Here is a 19,858-nt window from a genome sequence, read left to right as displayed (position 1 = left end):
TATGACGAATCCCATAGATGAGAGTGAGATACTCCACAATTACTGTTAGTGTGGACTGCAACTGTGTCATGTCGTGAGCAATCACGGATTATGCACAAGCTGATGTTCTGCGCAGCTTCACCATTTAACTCCTTGAAGTAAATTACAAATGGGTGTACTGTAGCTTGACTATTTTCCCAGTGGAAACCTTGAATGGCATCTTGAACAATAAATGAGTAATTTTCAGCAAAGTCCATAAGGATCACAAGCTCTCCAGGTCTCAGATTTTCCTTCAACGATTTCAAATAGCTACTTTGATGCTTGGCGATGTAGTGATGGCTACAAAGTTTAGAAATTTTCAAAACCAATTCTTCAATGAAATCTTCTATAGTCAGTTGTTTGGTATCAAGCTTGTCTCGATCAGTGTGAATCCATTGTTTGAACTCAATAATATCTTCAGGGTCACTGTTGACAAACACATTGACTAGAAATTCTTTTAAAACTTCAGGACCTGGGCATTTATCACAACGGCCAAGCATACAGTCCTTGAATTCAATTCCACAGACCATTTTGCATATGAGCTCTTTGTAGTCATCATCGATTGGGCATGCTGCAAGCATTAGTTTGACATTTTGGTGAATGGTACACACACAAGCGGAATGTGTTCCAGCAGATCCAACGGTTACGCCCCACTTTGGCCGAAGCTCACAAAACTTGGAAAATCCAATTTCAGGGCCATTCTGATCCCGATAGGCAACAAACATTTCCCTCATATTGCTCAGTAATAGTCGCTTTTGCATCTGCTTTTTTTCTCCTGCTTTTCGTACTGATACATAGTCTTTTTTACCAGGGCACATTCGACTGAATTCATCATCCTCAAAAAATGCCTGCACCTTTTTCTTCACTTCCTCAGAAACTTTCTTGCCACACTTGATTCTAGGTAAGGCTAAGATCCCATGTTCACATTTAAGCTTTCGAGCTTGTTTGACCATTCGTTCAGAGACACCGAATTCGTCTGATATAGCCTTAATGGACCAACTTTTAGGTGCCAATGTCAAGATTTGGACCTTTTCTGCCCGACTGGACACCTGCAGCTTTTGCTTCAAATCTGCCAAAAGGTGATTGTAATCCAGACACATTTTGCACTGTGCTGTTTTTGTTTGCTCAATGTCTTTCGGCTCAAGCCCTCCAATTGAAGCAATCTTGCTAGAAAATGCATTTTGTACCTGGCTTATCTTTCTCCTTGCATATCAAAGTGAATCCCGCTGGCTTACCCGTGGATATTTCAGAGGAGAGATGCCAATGGATGTTAAGCTTGAATTTAGACTTTCAGGAGAACATTCCATTCCATCTGGATCTGATTCAGAGGAAACTGGATCAGCTGATTTTTTCCTGTTAGCAAATTTTTTTCGACATGATGCACACATCTTCTGGCCAGGCTTCACATCATTCTTTGTAAATTCGTTCAACTGGTCAGCTGCTAACAAATTGAAAGCTCGCAAATTCTTTTTGGTGTTATGACCTTTCTTCCCAAAAGGATTGCAACACGATTTTTGCAAATGCTTATATTTGGTCAAGAATGAAGCTTCATGGTGTAAACAGATTTGTGAATGTTCGTCAAAATTTAGTCCCACTCGTCGACGCAGCAATTTCTGTTCATCCAATCCAAAGCTTGTAAACCATTTCAACTCATCCTTGCTATGGGTGAATGTCTTAAGGTGGCACTTCGAATTGTTCGCAAGGCCGATAGAGCACTGGGCCGATTCTTCATCAATTTCATTCTCCATCGCTAAAAAATAAATAATATATGCATTAAAATGTAACAATAGTCAATAACTTTTCATAAATAAAAAGGTTTATAGGTTTTTGATTATAATAGACATTGCTAGCAACAATACAACTCTGTAACATGTGATAAGAATCTGAAAATCAAACACAAAATCAATGCATTACGCGCATAAATAACACCATGTTCAGTGGCATTTTTCTTTTCTTAAACTGAGACACTCCAAAAAAAACAAAACAATTATCCGTGTAGAGAAAAATGTGCTCTTTCTAATGATATCAGAATTAATATATTTTAGGGGTACCCTTTTTGAGAAATTTGACCTAAAAAAAAAAAAAAACAAAAAAAAACAAATTTTACCTATTTTTAAGTTTTTCATCATATGTGGGTGTGAATATTTCCACAAATACATATGGTTTGACCGTGATATTGCAGCAATGCAAAGTCATGTAGATGTTTGGTGTACAGGGCAAAGCACCAGTTACTTTTGGTTTTTGGTCTTGAGTTATATATGGGCAAAGTTTGTCATAAATTTTATGCGACGCATTTTACAAGCTACTTTGACACAAAATTGCGGCCGAAATATTGTTTTGTCATAGCCGGTAATAATTTTATCGTGTTTAGCAGCAAAAGTTGAGCTAGTATGCCAAATTTCAGCATCATAGCCAGTATAGAACTCTAATGGCTATGTGCCAAAGTTTACAAAATCCTCTTAGCTGAAGCCGCAGGCTTGGTGGAACCTCCAATGAAAGGTCAACAGTGCCCAATGTATTTGAGATCTGGCCCTAAAAATTTACAGAACCTCTTTTCAAACATACATGTACATCCTTATAAATTTTCAACAAAATCGGAGAAGGATGAGTGGGGACAATTTTTAAAACTGGTCCACTTGATGTGGAATGACCCTAAATGATTTCTGTTGGCGCAGTTGTATAAAAAAGCAAGTTCATAATTATGAGAGGATATTAGTATATTGGGAATAACACTTTAATGTAGTTAGTAATTGTACCAAAGAGAATTGTGTATTAGTCAGTCATGTTTGGATGTCATTTCCTCTTTTTAGAATACATATTATAGATTCTACATTCTTGTACTAAAGGGGTATTCCCATCTCCAAGATCCTATCCCAATATGTAGTAGGTGTAATTATAATGGTATTAGCAAATACCTCCAATTAGAAAAGTATAGTTTTTCTGATTCGCTTTGTGCTCAGTCATTAAAGGACCTAAGGTATCCATGGTTATGACCACTAGGACCTAGCTAACTGTCACTATATCAGTGGTCGTAACCATGGATACCTAAGGTCCTGCAATGCCTGCACATAAGCAAAGAGACCTAGCAAATCAAAACTATACTACATTTCTAATTGGAGGTATTTGCTGCTATTATTGTTGTTGTTGTTGTTATTATATATTAGGAGAGTATCTTCGAGATGGGAATACCCCTTTAACCCACTATTTCTGGAGCTCTGTCTCACTGCACATTTTGTGAGAGTTGTTTTATTACCAAAAATTTGTGTTTTAAGAGTAACTAAACTTTCTTAGTGATTTTTTTTTTTTAATGTTCAGCAAACACTTGAATAGCCTTTTGATCAATAGAGGTCCAGGGTCTGGGACCCCCACTGATCGCTCACTATTCCACTGAGAATGCACGTACGTGCCAGTCCAGAGTACTTATGTAATACAAAACATAGGCACTTTGGTCTATGTGCGCAGTCAGACAGGAGCTGTGCACTTTTTGGAGGTCTAGGTTATCGGTGGGTGTCTCTGGACCCGGATACCCACTGATATGCAAGGTAATTCAAGTGCCTGCTTAATTAAATTTAAAAAAAAATGAATAAGGAAGTTTACTTTAGTTTTTAAAGATTTGATAGCCACCCAATGTTTTCTTGAAAAATTGCATTTTGCCTTGTCTGTTTTCAGACATCATCTTCTTGTCCTGTTGACCGTAAACCATTTCAAGCTATTTATAAAACAGACCCAGTTGGTTCATTGACAAAGGTAGGGTTTTTTTCTATTTCTTTTAAGTGTTATGTGAATATATACTCATTGAAATTGCAACACCAAGAAGGAAAAGTCGTGGAATTATGGAAATCACAAAATTTATAGACATGTTAATGGCATAGAAACAAACCTTTCAATGCTTATGGATTTTATTCAGTTTTGGGTTCAAGTGCCATGGTAGCACCTTTAAGCCACACAGGCTACTCACTATAGCACAAGCATAATGTGGTGTAATGTTGTCTTGTAGGAAAACGTTTCCTGGGTCACATTGACCCCTTCGCCCCAAGCCTGTTTTCGCCTTCCTGAGCAGGCCAAATTTTACAATTCTGACCTGTGTCACTTTGTGGTAATAACTAGTGTTGAGCGAGTATGTTCTGTTCCGAGTATGCTCGGGCCGAGCTCCGAGTATTTACAGCTGCTCGGTGATATGCTTGAATCACCCCCGTGTGCATGATTTGCAACTGTTTGACAGCTTTATTACATGTGAGGAATGTGTAAGAAATAGACATTCCTCACATGTATTAAAACTGTCAAACAGTCGCAAATCATGCACACGAGAGTGATTCAACCATATCACCGAGCAGCTGTAAATATTCGAAGCTCGGCCCGAGCATACTCGGCGAAAGGGTTAACAGAACATACCCGCTCAACACTAGTAATAACTCAATGAATCCCAGTGATTCTGAGTGTTTTTTACTTGACATATTGTACTTTGCTAGTGATAAATTTATGTTGAAACTTTTTGCTTTTATTTGTCAAAATATCGGAATTTTGGCAAAAATTTTGACAACTTCACAATTTTTAAACTTTCAATTTTTATATCCTTAAACCAGTTAGTCATGTTGTGCAAAATAATTTATAAATACCTTTTCCCACATGTCTACTTTACATCAGCATAATTTTTGGAACATAAACTTTTAACCGTTCTAACTTCCTAACAAACAAAAAAAAATATCATCAATTTCTACTTTTTCCAACAAAATTTGCAAAACAAATTTTTTTTAGGGACCACATAACATTTGAAGTGACTTTGAGGGACCTATGACAGAAAATACCCAAAAGTGACACCATTTTAAAAACTGCACCCCTCAAAGTGCTCAATACCACATTCAAGATGGTTGTTAACCCTTTAAGTGCTTCACAGGAATTAAAGCAATGTGGAAGGAAAAAAATAGCATCTTCATTTTTTCCCACAAAAATGTTGATTTAGCCCCAAATTTAGCATTTTTGCATGGGTAACATTAGAAAATAACCTTACAATTTGTTGTGCAATTTCCACAGATAACCCATATGTGGTGGAAAACTACTACTGTTTGGGTGCACGGCAGGGCTCGTATAGGAAGACACATCATTTGACTTTTGGAGTGCAAAATTGTCTGGAATAGATAGCGGACTCCATGTTGCGTTTGGAGTTCCCCTCATGTGCCCAAACAGTAGAAAACTCCCACAAGTGACCCCATTTTGTAAACTACACCCCTCAAGGACATTATCTAGAGATGAAGTGAGCACCTTGAACCCCCAGTGGCTTCACAGAATTTTATAACTTTGAGCTGTGAAAATGAAGAAATAAATTTTTCCCACAAACATGTTTCTTTTGCCCCAAACTTTTCTTTTTCACAAGAGTAACAGGAGAAAATGGACCACACAATTTGTTGTGCAATTTCTCCTGAGTACAAGGGTACCCCATATATGGAAAACTACTGTTTGGGCACATGGCAGGGCTCAGAAGGAAAAGAACGCCAATTGAATTCTGGAGTGCAATTTTGGCTGGAACAGATTGCGGATTCCATGTCACATTTTAAGAGCCCCTGACGTGCCAAAACAGCAGAAACCCTCACATAAACTGCACCTCTTTAGGAATTCCTCTAACTATGTAGTGAGCATTTTTAACCCTCAGGCAATTCACAGAATTGTATAACATTGGGCTGAGTCAATGGAAAATGTACCATTTTTTTTTCCACTAAAATGTTGTTTGGTCTTAAGCTTTTTCAGTTTTCAAAAGGGACTACAAAATGTCTTGCTCAATTTCTCCTGAGTATGCCAATACCTATGTGGTCGAAAACTACTTTTGAGGCAGAGTGCAAAGCTCAGAAGGGAAGGAGCGCCATATTATAGTGCAGATTTTGCTGGAATAGTTTTAGGGTGCCATGTCACATTGGCAGAGCCCCTGAGGTGCCAGAACAGTGCGTATTTTGAGGGGGGAGGGTTTTTTTATTTATTTTTTTTTGTTCTCTGCCTCAACCCCCACAACTCTCAGCTACAAGAGAGGGCGGTATTAACCGGTTCCCGACCGCCCACTGTAGATAAACGTCGGCGCTTGCCGGGCTCTGTGCAGTGCCGACGTTTAAAAACGGTGGGTGGTCTCGCAGTGCTCAGGACCCCCAGGGTCCTGCAAGCACTGCGATTCCGGTGCAGAGCGTTAGCTCTGACAGGGTACATCATCGGGACCTGATTAGATCAGGTCCCAGTGATGTTAACCCTTTGCTGTCTTCTATATGCTGTGATCTATAGTGATCGCGGCATATAGGAGACAGCAGGAAGAGAGGGGGTCGTCTTACTTACCTCCGAAGACCTCCGTTTCGTTTGAGGACCTGGGGTTGCTATGGCAGCTGGAGGTCACATGACCGCCTCCAGCTCTGCCATATATGGTGTCCTTCCTGTCTGGCTTCAGCTTGTATGTAGCTGAAGTCAGACAGGAGACTGACTGAAACAGTCAGTGAAGATCTCATATAATGTAATATATGTGTATTACATTACATGAGATCAGTGATCAGAAAAATAAAAATTAATGTCCCATACAGGGACTAAGTAAAAATGTAAAAAAAAAGTTTTTAAACTATTAAAAAAAAAAATCACAAAATAAATAAATAAAATATTAAACCAATAAATCCGTAAATTATTACAAAACCAAAAAAAGTACACATTTGGTATCGCTGCGTCTGAAACAACCCGAGCTACAAAACTGTCACACTAATTAACTCCTTCTGTGCACACCGTAATAAAAATAAATAAAAAACGGAGCAAAAAAATATGCTTTTTCATCATATCGCCAAACAAAAAGTGGAAAAAAATGTGATCAAAAAGCAGAATAGAAATAAAAATGGTACCACTGAAAACGTCATCTTGTTCCGCAAAAAAAGCCGCCATACAGCTCCATCAGCCAAAAAATAAAAAAGTTATAGCGCTCAGAATAAAGCAATGCAAAAAAATATTTTTTTTTCTATAAAATTGTTTTATTGTGTAAAAGCGCCAAAACATAAAAAAATACAGTAAGTGTAGTATCGCTGTAAACGTACTGACCCGAAGAATAACGCTGCCTGATCACTTTTACCACACGCAGAACGGCATAAAAAAAAACTCAAAAAACAATTCCTGAAGTGTTTGTTTTTGTTAACTTTACCTCCCAAAAAACGGAATAGAAGGCGATCAAAAAATGTCACGTGCCCAAAAATGGTTCCAATAAAAATTTCAATTCGTCCCGCAAAAAACAAGCCGTCACATGACTCTATCGGCCGAAATATGGAAAAATTATAGCTCTCAAAATATGGTGATGCAAAAACTAGATTTTGCAAAAAAAGCGTATTTTAGTGTGTGACAGCTGTCAGTCATAAAAACCCGATATAAATCTGGTATCTCTGTAATCGCACCGACCCGAAGAATAAAGTAATCTAATCAGTTATATCACACTAGGAACGGCATAAAAAATAAATAAAACAAATATTATTCACCTGCTACTGATTTGTTTATTATGTCTCCCAAAGATCCCAGTAAGGCTCTGCTCACATTTATCCTGTGCTCTGCGCTGAGCACTTACACCAGAGTTTCCGTGTAAATCTCTGAAATACGTGATTCAGCCGGAACCCATGACGGAAGATTCCCTGTAATGAGGCAGATATAGGCACTGTGGATGCCATCTGGCCTGTGATCCCACGGTGTCATTTGTTTTAGGCGTGCATAAAAGTGCGGTTGGCCACAGTTTTGTGCACTTCTGAAAAAAAGGACACCACTAAACAGAGGCCAGACGGAGTCCAGAGTAACTCTGCTGCCTCATTACAGTGAATGGATCCTGCAGGGGTTTCATCTGAATTACATCACTTGGAAAATTAGATGGAAACCCCGATGTAAGTGCTCAGCCTAGAGCGCCGGATAAATGTTACGTAAAATGTTCCCAATAAAAGCTTCAACTCAGTCCTCAAAAAAAGCTAGTCCCCACTCAGGTCCATCATCTGTTAAAAATATAAGGGACTTCCAAGTTACTGGTAGCAGAAAGGCTCTGGAAAAGCAAAATGGTCCTTGCCCCCCAAAAGAAATTCAGAAAATTTTGTGCTCCCAAATCCAAATGCCTATTCTACAATAATTTGTTCTCCAATTGTCAAATAGCGCTCCTTCCCCCTCAAATCTCACCGTATGGCTAAGTGGTGCAATACAGCCACATATGGGGTATTGACACTTTTAGAAGAAATTGTGTGACACATTTCGGCACCATTTTTACCCATTGCCCTGTGTGAAAATGTAAAATCTGAGGGTAAAACATTTTTTTGTGGTAAAAATATAATTATGCTTTTTTCACTGCCCAATGGTATAAATTTAAAAATTAAAAAATGCTCACTACTTCCCTAGATGAATTCCTTGAGAGGTGTAGTTTACAAAATGGGGTCACTTGTGGGGGTTTCTGCTGTTTTGGCATGTCAGCGACTCTTCAAATGTGACATGGTGTCTGCTGCCTATCCCAGCCAACATAGCGCTTCTTTCTCTTCCGAACCCTGCCGTACACCAAAGCAGTGGTTTTCCCCCACATATGGGGTATCGGCGTACTCAGGAGAAATTGTACAACAAATTTCATGGTGCAATTTATCCTGTTACCCTTATGATAATGCAAAATTAGGGAATGAAAAACATTTTTTATGGGAAAAATGTGAAAATTTTATTTTTACGGCTCAATATTATAAACTTCTGTGAAGCAGCTGGGGGTGCAAGGTGCTCACCACACATCTAGATAAGTTCCCTAAGGAGTATAGTTTCCAAAATGGTGGCACTTGTGGGGGGTTTCCACTGTTTAGGCACATTAGGGGCTCCCCAAATGTGACATGGCGTCCGCTAATTATTCAAACAAATTTTACATTCAAAAAGTCAAATGGCGCTCCTTCCCTTTCAAACCCTGCCATGTGCCCAAACAGTGGTTTTCCCTCTCATATGGGGTATCAGCACGCTCAAGAGAAATTGCACAAAAAAATTTGGGGTCCATTTTTTCATGTTACCCCTGTGAAAATAAAAAAATTGGGTCTAAAGTAACATTTTTGGGAAAAAAGTTAAATGTTAATTTTTTTCTTCCACATTCCAAAAATTCCTGTGAAGCACCTGAAGGGTTAATAAAGTTCTTGAATGTGGTTTTGAGCACCTTGAGGGGTGCAGTTTTTAGAATGGTGTCACTTTTGGGTATTTTCTGTCATAAAGACCCCTCAAAGTGACTTCAAATATGATGTGGTCCCTAAAAAAATGTTTTTGTAAATTTTGTTGGAAAAATGAGAAATCGCTGGTCAACTTTTAACCCTTATAGCTCCCTAACAAAAAAAAATTTGGGTTCCAAAATTGTGCTGATGTAAAGTAGACATGTGGGAAATGTTATTTATTAACCATTTTGTGTGACATATCTCTCTGATTTAAGGGCATGAAAATTCAAAGTTTGAAAATTGCACAGGAAATTTTTGGAGTTATATGTAAAGTATGCCCTACTACAGAATCGCCAGCAGGCCTTTCTTGGACCCAGTCATCTCTTTAAACCATGAGCTCTGAGAAGCTATTTCCAAGGCTGGTCAGCAGTTAAAGGAAGTCATCCCTTTATGATTCTGTAGTCATTGTTGCTAAAACTCAACCCCATAAATGCCTTCAACAACACTTTACAGGGGGTTGAATACCATACAGTACCATACATTTTATGGTTATGAGCAGGAAGGGTTAAGGCCCTATAGTACATCTAGATGGATGAGCATTTGTGAGAATGCTCGTTCCCAATTGTGAACCTGTGTAAACATGCCAGCAATCACTCGATGTATGAGTGAAATGTTCAACATTTTTTTAAGTGATCTTTTCATTTATGCAAGCAAAAATAAAAATCATTATTATAAACAGGAGATGTGCCCCTCATAACAAGTATTATATGGGGACTGGACAGTAACAATCATTCTGTCCTATCATTGTTTCACAGGCTGATAAATGAGCGCAAGAAATTTATTGTCGCTCGGTAAGGTGCATTAACGACGTGTTTAAAGGAGTTGTCCACTACTTTTTATTATTCCCCCCAATGTATTCAGCCAGTGCCTATAAGGGTACCTTCTGCTGTCCTTAGCGCCGCTCACAGGCAATATCACTGGCCACTCACAGGCATCACGTGACCCCCGGCTGCAGCCGGCTCTGACATACACTGATGTCGCGTCAAGTTCCGACTGCAGCCGGTGGTGACTTAGTGCTGCATTCCATGGTGAGTGATGGGCTGTGGGCAGGGTTAGCATCCACCGCGCGCTCTCCCTCTCCTCATTCATTGGGAAAGCGTGCGGTGGATGGTAGGTTGTGGGCTAGGTTACCCTGCGCATCACACCCAGCATCCACCTCGGGGGACCGCGTCACTGATGTAACGCCTCACTTGAAGTGACATCAGCTGGGGGTCACGTGATGACTGTGAGCGGCCCCCGGTAGCGCCGCTCACAGGCAAAAAGGACAACTAAAGGTAATTACAAAAACCCTTATGGGCACCGGCTGAATACATTGGTGGGATAATAAAAAGTTGTGGACAACTTCTTTAAGTGCACCAATCTTTAAGACCACTCGCTTACTTTTCATTATGACATGGTAGTATATTGATTACTGTTTGTCTTTTTCCACTGTTAAGATCAGCGTTCAGGAAAGAAGACCAAGGGAAAACCTGAGTTGTTGCGATCAGACTTTAAAATACTGTACAAAAGGGAAGCTTTGTTTCAGGTCAGTGGGAATAAGTAACGGTGATGAAGTCCACATTAACAAACTGATTTGTCTGATTCATAGTCCAGACTTTAAATAAAACAATGGGTAATTTGCCCACACAATAAAATGCGACCTATACCAAAATTACAGATAAAACCATAATTTACACTAGTCACTCTGGATCTATGGGAACTTTTAATTTACCGTATATTGTTTTTTTTCTCGAGGTATGTTAATTTAAGTAAAATTTGGATAAGGAAGATTGAGGATTTCATTGTGTCAAAATGTTTGTGTAAATGGCAAACTCGCATCAATGTCATAGATGTTGAAAAGGGTCTGAAATGTTTGTTGGACCCAAATCAATCAGACTTTATCAACCGTCCATTGGATACAGGATAAATATCCTTTGTGGGGAAAAAAATATACAATATAGGCAGGTATTGGCCACCACAGGAAACTTTTCACAAATTGTTGTAGTCTGAAGTATGAGAGCGCATGTATAAAGCTAGTTTAGTGCTGTAAAAAAAGTGTTTTCCAGCTGTTAGCTGCAAACAAATGTAAAAATTTCCCTTGGAGTGCACATATGTAAACTCAGCTATTTCTCCTTAATCGTGGGCGTCTATAGTATGATTGGAGAGGTGTAACTATCTGAACATTCTCTTTTCTACAGAGTTTGTGTAAAAGACGACGGAGGCGAGGTTGTAACTCCAAAGAAAGAAAAGGGTAAGTTTTGAGAATGAGTACTAGTTGCTGTGCTATTAAATTGTTGCCATTTCATAGATGGTAGAATGCCACATTGACCTAAATGAGCTGACAAATTGGCCAGCAGATGAGTAATATCATATGGTTAAACACAAGACAATGGATGCCACAGTCAAGTGGAGCTATCTTTTTGATTTTCTGTTGTACAGCTACTTACTTTCACTTTTTCTTATAGAATGCTTGGACAATAAAGACAAGCCTGAAATGCAGGTAAGATGAATTCCACATAGTTAATAAAATATCTACTGACTATTCTCTTCTGACCACTCACCAATCAGAGAATGGTAAATTTATTCAGTAGAACTTGATGCCTTATGTTTGTACATATAGTAAAAAGGGCACTGTATATGTTTGCTACGATTTTTTTTTTCACAGTCGCCTAAGACAAAGGTGTGACCACAGAAACAAATCTTAAAACTACAGCGGTTTGAAAGTGTTTGCCCCTTCCTGATTTCTTATTCTTTTACATGTTTGTCACACTTAAATGTTTCAAATCACAAAACAAATATTAGACAAAGAACACAAGCCAATACAAAATGCAGTTTTTAAATGAAGGTCTTTATTAAGTGAAAAAGAAATCAAAACCTACAGGGCCCTGTTTGAAAAAATGACCCCTCCCCCCTAAAACATATATTAACTGTGGTTTATCAGATCTTTGGAAAGCGGAGTTCAATTTCCCTAGCCACACACTGGCCTGATTGCTGCTGCACCTGTTCTCAATCAAGAAATCACTTAAATAGGACATGTCTGACAAAGTGAAGTAGACCAAAAGCTAGACATCATGCTGCGATCAAAAGAAATTCAGGAACAAGTGAGAAACAAATTAATTGAGATCTAGGAGTCTGGAAAAGGTTACAAAACTATTTCTAAAGCTTTGGGACTCCAGTGAACCACAGAGAGAGCCATTATCCACAAATGGCAAAAACCTGGAACAGTGGTGAACCTTCACAGGAGTGGCCGGCCAAAATTACCCCATGAGCGCAGCTCAGAATCATCGAAGAGGCCACAAAAGACCCAACAACAACATCCAAAGAACTGCAGACCTCACTTGCCTCAGTTAAGATCACTGTTCATGACTCCACCATCAGAAAGAGACTGGGCAAAAATGGCATGCATGGCAGAATTCCAAGACGAAAACCATTGTTGAGCAAAAAGTACATAAAGGCTCATCTCGGTTTTGCCAGAAAACATCTTGATGATCACCAAGACTTTTGGGAGAATACTTTGTGGACTGACGAGACAAAAATTGAACTTTTTTGGAGGTGTATGTCCCATTACATCTGGTTAGAAGTAGCACAGCATTTCAGAAAAGGAACATCATACCAACAGTAAAATGTTATGGTAGTGTGAGGGTAAGGGGTTGTTTTGCTGAAGGAGAATGTCCGGCCATCTGTTTGACCTCAAGCTGAAGCGCACTAGGGTTATGCAGCAGGACAATGATCCAAAACACACCAGCAAGTCAACCTCTGGATGGCATAAGAAAAACAAAATTAAGACTTTGGAGTTGCATAGTTAAAGTTCTGACCTTAATCTGATTTGAGATGCTGTGGCATGACCTTAAAAAGGCGGTTCATGCTCTGAAACCCTTCAATGTGGCTGAATTACAACAATTTTGCTAAGATAAGTGGGACAAAATTCCTCCAGAGCTTTGTAAAAGACTCATTGCCAGTTATCACAAACGATTGATTGCAGTTGCTGCTAAGGGTGGCCCAACCAGTTATTAGGTTTAGGGGGCAATCACTTTTTCACACAGGGCCTGTAGGTTTGGATTTCTTTTAACAATAAAGATCTTAATTTAAACTGCATTTTGTGTTTACTTGTGTTATCTTTGTCTTATATTTAAACTTTGTTTTGTGATCTGCAACATTTAAGTGTGACAAACATGCAAAAGAATAAGAAATCAGGAAGGGGGCAAACACTTTTTCACGCCACTGTGTGTTCACCCTTCTGTTTGGAAATTTCATTTGACTGATCCGTTTTGACCAACATACAAACAAAATTAAAGGGTTATCCCCTATCCTGATCAATGGGGGGGGTCTGACCAGTCGGATCCCCAGTGATCCTAAGATTGGGGTTCTGTAACCCTTAAAATGGGGCACTGCAACCTCAGTGGAGCAAAGGTGCACATTCTATGCCTGCCCTTAAGCAATGAATTAAGTGACTGCTGAGCACACAGATTAGCTATTTCCGGTTGTCTTATAGACCGTGAATAGAGTAGGAGTCGAGCATGCGCATCTGTAATTTTTTGAAAATTGGGCTGCACAGCCATAGGCAATAGCTTGCATAGTGTTTTTTTGTTTTTTGTGGGTATGGGAATAAAACTTGAATATCCAAAATGCGTCCGTTGATTTAGAACGGAAGAATAAGCTCTGTGCAATTTTTTTTTTTGGTTTTAGTTTAAATAATAATTTATCCCAGACGGATCACATACGTTTTAATCTGCCTCCTGTATGCATCAGTAATGCTATGAACTCGTTTTGGACAAACCTAAAAACTCCTTTTAAAGGTACTTAACAAGGTTAACATTTTTTAACCTAGAATGAAAATGATGCATAGAAATATTAAAGTAAGTAAATAGTGACACTTGTTAAAAATACATGGGATACTTGGTTAACAGCATTTTTTTAATCAAAGCATAAAGTCTATCCAGCTATGATAAGATTTACCCATTTAGGAAGGTCCCTATATCTAATATCTCCCCTAAGTGCTGACGGGTCCCTAAATATGCGGAGACATAGCTGAACCTGCGCCCGACTGTTTAACACCTACCTGTGGAAAGCTGGGTAGATAAAGGAGCGAAGACGACGAAGGAGGCGGCCACACTCCCCCACATATACTGAACACAAGTAACTGAAGCTAAACCAAGAAGACAGTCAGGCACAGGTCCACTAGCAGATCTGGTTGAGACTGTTGCCAACGGTGCCCTGCAGTTTTTAATGCATTTTAAGGACTGTTATGCCAGAATTCTTTCAATAACTCTTTGATGAATTGGGGCCAAAATGACCAATAATGTTTGTTTCCACAGATCATGAGAATGAGCTGCTCTAACTGTATTACTGGAGATATCGTTGCTACATGTCCTTTCACCATTTCTGAGGCAACTCCATGTTTTAATAATCGGTAAGTACATTGTTTTTTTCATTAGCTTTTAAACTTCATATATTTTCTTTATCATCGTATTTACAGTTAGAGTAGCTGTTAAATGCTGTACTTTAAATTTTAATGAAGTTATCTGAGAAAATAAAGTGAAAAACTAATTACTATAAATCAATACTTATACACTATAATTATTTCTCAATGCGCTTACATTGGGGTTATTAGGCCAGGGATGTCAACCTCAAACACAGAGGGCCAAAATGAAACGCTTGGACAAAGTCGCGGGCCAACCAATATGCAGAGCAATGGGCCCCGCCTAGTCCTCCATGCCGAGTAATGGGCCCCGCCTAGTCCTCCATGCCGAGTAATGGGCCCCGCCTAGTCCTCCATGCCGAGTAATGGGCCCCGCCTAGTCCTCCATGCCGAGTAATGGGCCCCGCCTAGTCCTCCATGCCGAGTAATGGGCCCCGCCTAGTCCTCCATGCCGAGTAATGGGCCCCGCCTAGTCCTCCATGCCGAGTAATGGGCCCCGCCTAGTCCTCCATGCCGAGTAATGGGCCCCGCCTAGTCCTCCATGCCGAGTAATGGGCCCCGCCTAGTCCTCCATGCCGAGTAATGGGCCCCGCCTAGTCCTCCATGCCGAGTAATGGGCCCCGCCTAGTCCTCCATGCCGAGTAATGGGCCCCGCCTAGTCCTCCATGCCGAGTAATGGGCCCCGCCTAGTCCTCCATGCCGAGTAATGGGCCCCGCCTAGTCCTCCATGCCGAGTAATGGGCCCCGCCTAGTCCTCCATGCCGAGTAATGGGCCCCGCCTAGTCCTCCATGCCGAGTAATGGGCCCCGCCTAGTCCTCCATGCCGAGTAATGGGCCCCGCCTAGTCCTCCATGCCGAGTAATGGGCCCCGCCTAGTCCTCCATGCCGAGTAATGGGCCCCGCCTAGTCCTCCATGCCGAGTAATGGGCCCCGCCTACACATGGTGGTTCTGGTGTCGTGAGTTAAATGAAACCAACCTGCGGGCCAGAGTTTGACACGTGTATTAGGCTAATAAAAATGCTTGCCACTTTAGTAAACCTGAAGCAGGACAGGCTGTATCAGCATTTTGAGCTAGTGATTTGCCTGAGCCCTGTTTACTGCACCAGCTGTCAGTCATCAGGGATGTGAATGAGCAAATGGCCTGGCAGAAGAGAATGTAATAAATATATAGTGAGACACAAGTGTTCACATGCAACACCACTTGTATGTGTGCTATGATAAAAACTACAGTTACTTGTAGATCTCATTCCTCCATGTGTCGGTGTGCAATCCCTTCCTTGACATGGCAGTGATCATATCTATGCTGTGATCCATTCTCTTGTTCTTCTGTCTGCCTGTTTGCTTGCTCTAATACCTTGTGAACAACAATAATTTTATTGCCAATCAGGTACATTTCACAGGGAAGTCTTATCTTTGGAGGGCTAACCTCTGCACTCTACCAGTCCAGACAATGCACATACAGAGGTTACTAAAAGTTCCTTTACCGAATAAGGCTGTGTTCACACGTTGCATTTTTGCTTCATTGGCAGTAAAGAAGCTGCTTGCAAAAAAGCACTTTTGGTGCATTTTTTTGCTGCTTTTTTTCAGGTACATTTTGTCCCCTGTGCATGCTGATAAAGTTTTGTGCCCCCCAAAAAAACATGATGCAACAGAAACGCAGCAAAAGCTGATACCTGTGTTTTTTATGCCTTTTTTACACTTATACTTTTTATGGGTGAAAAAACGCTGAAAGAAGTGATATGACGCAGCAGTTTTCCAATTCAGTTAGTTTTTTTTTTTCCTATGTGCATTATATTTCTGAAATCTCATAGCTTCTGGTACTGTAAAACACAGCTTAAAATTTGCATAAAACAATGCAGCAAAAACGTGTGAACATAGCCTAAATCAGTGCTCAAAACCACCAAAGAAACTGCAGCTATCAATAAAAAAAGCCAAATCGCATAACTTGCGATGCAACCGCTTCATTCAAAGAATTGCGGTGGCCCTGGCAGTAATTCATGGAAATCTTGCCATCCTGCCATACTTTTAGGAAAACACCTTTTTAAGTGGAAAATGCATTGAAAAGTGAGCAATAGCTGCACTTTTTTTTAAATGGTTTACGTTGACAGACCGGCAAGTCATCATCCATAGTGAGCGTTTGTACACTCTTTCCATACCTCTTCTATATATTAAAGGGCAAATGTCGGGCTTCTTATCTGAATGCAGCATGCAATAAGTGCAGACAAGCTGAGTTCACAGATTAGTTTTGATAGGAATTGACTATGTGCTTGTAAAAAGCTATTTTCATGCTGCTGGGAACATAAAGTAAGTTTTTTGTCCCGTCCCCATCCCCCCGTCCCCCCTCATACTGCTGATTGATAGCCCTCACTGTACAAAACTTGTGTGTTTGTACATGAAGCAGAATTAACTGTCCCAGAGTCCTGGAAGCTTTACGTTTAACATGAGAATACTTTGTCTAGATCTATTCTTTTGCCTAGGTCTAGGTTTTGTGTTCTCTGGATTGTTTGTGCATTTATTGATTATTATGGCATACCTACTGGACATATCAAAGAAGTCTGTTGTGCTAAAAGCCTTCTTATGTAATCTGAGTTAGTGACGGTTGTCACTTATCTGTTTTCATTCCCGGAGACATCGGTGGAAACTCTGCCATGTACAGTTAGGTCCATATATATTTGGACAGAGACAACATTTTTCTAATTTTGGTTCTAGACATTACCACAATGAATTTTAAACAAAGCAATTCAGATGCAGTTGAAGTTCAGACTTTCAGCTTTCATTTGAGGGTATCCACATTTAAAATTGGATGAAGGGTTTAGGAGTTTCAGCTCCTTAACATGTGCCACCCTGTTTTTAAAGGGACCAAAAGTAATTGGACAATTGACTCCAAGGCTATTTCATGGACAGGTGTGGGCAATCCCTTCGTTATGTCATTCTCAATTAAGCAGATAAAAGGCCTGGAGTTGATTTGGGGCTTGCATTTGGAAGGTTTTGCTGTGAAGTAAACATGCGGTCAAAGGAGCTCTCCATGCAGGTGAAACAAGCCATCCTTAAGCTGCAAAAACAGAAAAAACCCATCCGAGAAATTGCTACAATATTAGGAGTGGCAAAATCTACAGTTTGGTACATCCTGAGAAAGAAAAAGCAATGGTGAACTCATCAATGCAGAAAGACCTGTCGCCCACGGATGACAACAGTGGTGGATGATCGCAGAATAATCTCCATGGTGAAGAGAAACCCCTTCATAACAGCCAACCAAGTGAACAACACTCTCCAGGAGGTAGGCGTATCAATATCCAAATCTACCATAAAGAGAAGACTGCATGAAAGTAAATACAGAGGGTTCACTGCACGGTGCAAGCCACTCATAAGTATCAAGAAGAAAAAGGCTAGACTGGACTTTGCTAAAAAACATCTAAAAAAGCCAGCACAGTTCTGGAAGAACATTCTTTGGACAGATGAAACCAAGATCAACCTCTACCAGAATGATGGAAAGAGAAAAGTATGGCGAAGGCATGGTACAGCTCATGATCCAAAGCATACCACATCATCTGTAAAACACAGCGGAGGCAGTGTGATGGCATGGGCATGCATGGCTGCCAGTGGCACTGGGTCACTAGTGTTTATTGATGATGTGACACAGGACAGAAGCAGCCGAATGAATTTTGATGTATTCAGAGCCATAATGTGTGCTCAGATCCAGCCAAATGCAGCCAAACTGATTGGTCGTCGTTTCATACTACAGATGGACAATGACCCAAAACATAAAACCAAAGCAACCCAGGAGTTTATTAAAGCAAAGAAGTGGAATATTCTTGAATGGCCAAGTCAGTCACCTGATCTCAACCCAATTGAGCATGCATTTCACTTGTTAAAGACTAAACTTCAGACAGAAAGGCCCACAAACAAACAGTAACTGAAAACCACCAAAAAGGAGGAAACCCAGCGTCTGGTGATGTCCATGAGTTCAAGACTTCAGGCAGTCATTGCCAACAAAGGGCTTTCAACCAAGTACTAGAAATTAACATTTTATTTACAATTATTTAATCTGTCCAATTACTTTTGGTCCCTTTAAAAACAGGGTGGCACATGTTAATGAGCTGAAACTCCTAAACCCTTCATCCAATTTTAATGTGGATACCCTCAAATGAAAGCTGAAAGTCTGAACTTCAACTGCATCTGAATTGTTTTGTTTAAAATTCATTGTGGTAAGGTCTAGAACCAAAATTAGAAAAATGTCTCTGTCCAAATATATATGGACCTAACTGTATGTAAGGTCTATATACACTATATGGGCAATAGTATTTGGACACCTGCACAATTCATGTACAGGAGCTTTTTTGACTTGCCATTCTAAAGCCATAGGCATTAATATTGTTTTGGTCCCACTTTGCAGTTATAACAGCTTCCACTCCTGTGGGAAGGCTTTCTACAAGATTTCGTACTGTGTCTGTGGGAATTTTTGTCCATTTATCGAGAAGCGTATTTGAGCTCAAACACATACTAGTTCATCTGAAAGGCGTCAGTGAGGTTGAACCCTGGGCTCTTTCAGAGCAGTCAAGGTCTTTCACCAATCTCCCATAACAATGCCGTTATGAACCTTGCTCTGAGGACTGGTGCACAGTCTCGCTGAAACAGAAATGGACCTTCCCCAAACTGTACATAGAAAGTTTGCAAGCATGCAATTGTCCAAAATCTCTTGGCATGCTGAAGCATTAGGATTGCCCTTCACTGGAACCAAGGGCCATGGTCATCCCTGAAATACAGCCCCATTACATTGTCCATCTTTCAGCAAACTTTACAGTAGTTAAAACCTTGCAGTATGACAGATAGCATTCTCCTGGAATTGACTATACCCAGACCCGTCAGACTGCCAGATCAAATTTCTACTGCTCCAGTGCCCAGCCCAGCTCTAAACTACTCCATCTGATGCTTGGTGAAGTAAAGCTTGCATGCAGCTGCTCAGGCCATCTAAACCGGTGCTATGAAATTCTCAGCCTTCATTATGTTTTTTATTTTTTTTTTTTTTTTCTTCCTGCTGACCATAATACCACTGAAGGTTTTGAGTTATACATAGTGGACCCATCTGCACCTGAACATTGATGAGCGGATTTGAACCCTTGGCTCATGATGCCAGTAATAGGGGTTTATGAAAATTACTGCAAAAAAAAAAAAGCGACCCATCACTGGAATCAGTTTCTGCCACTTTGTGTTGAGCTATCCAAAGCAATATAAAGGATTAAGG

The 19,858-nt window shown here is 40.2% G+C and overlaps 1 protein-coding gene across 1 annotated transcript in view; it reads left to right on the top strand.

Moving 5' to 3' along the window:
• SCAF11 (SR-related CTD associated factor 11) overlaps nucleotides 1-19,858 on the top strand; it is a 103,198-nt gene that overhangs the window by 18,769 nt on the left and 64,571 nt on the right. Inside the window, exons 4-8 of the mRNA XM_073651845.1 lie at nucleotides 3,688-3,765; nucleotides 10,655-10,743; nucleotides 11,396-11,448; nucleotides 11,663-11,697; nucleotides 14,513-14,607. Coding sequence (XP_073507946.1) covers nucleotides 3,688-3,765; nucleotides 10,655-10,743; nucleotides 11,396-11,448; nucleotides 11,663-11,697; nucleotides 14,513-14,607 — 350 coding nt within the window. The remainder of the gene's footprint in view (nucleotides 1-3,687; nucleotides 3,766-10,654; nucleotides 10,744-11,395; nucleotides 11,449-11,662; nucleotides 11,698-14,512; nucleotides 14,608-19,858) is intronic.

This window comes from Phyllobates terribilis, unplaced genomic scaffold (genome assembly GCF_046119375.1).
Source record: "Phyllobates terribilis strain yellow unplaced genomic scaffold, ASM4611937v1 Scaffold_11__3_contigs__length_659146591, whole genome shotgun sequence".
Classification (NCBI taxonomy): domain Eukaryota; kingdom Metazoa; phylum Chordata; class Amphibia; order Anura; family Dendrobatidae; genus Phyllobates; species Phyllobates terribilis.
The sequence above is the reverse complement of the archived record's forward strand: the minus strand, read 5'-3'. Positions and strand labels throughout refer to the sequence as shown.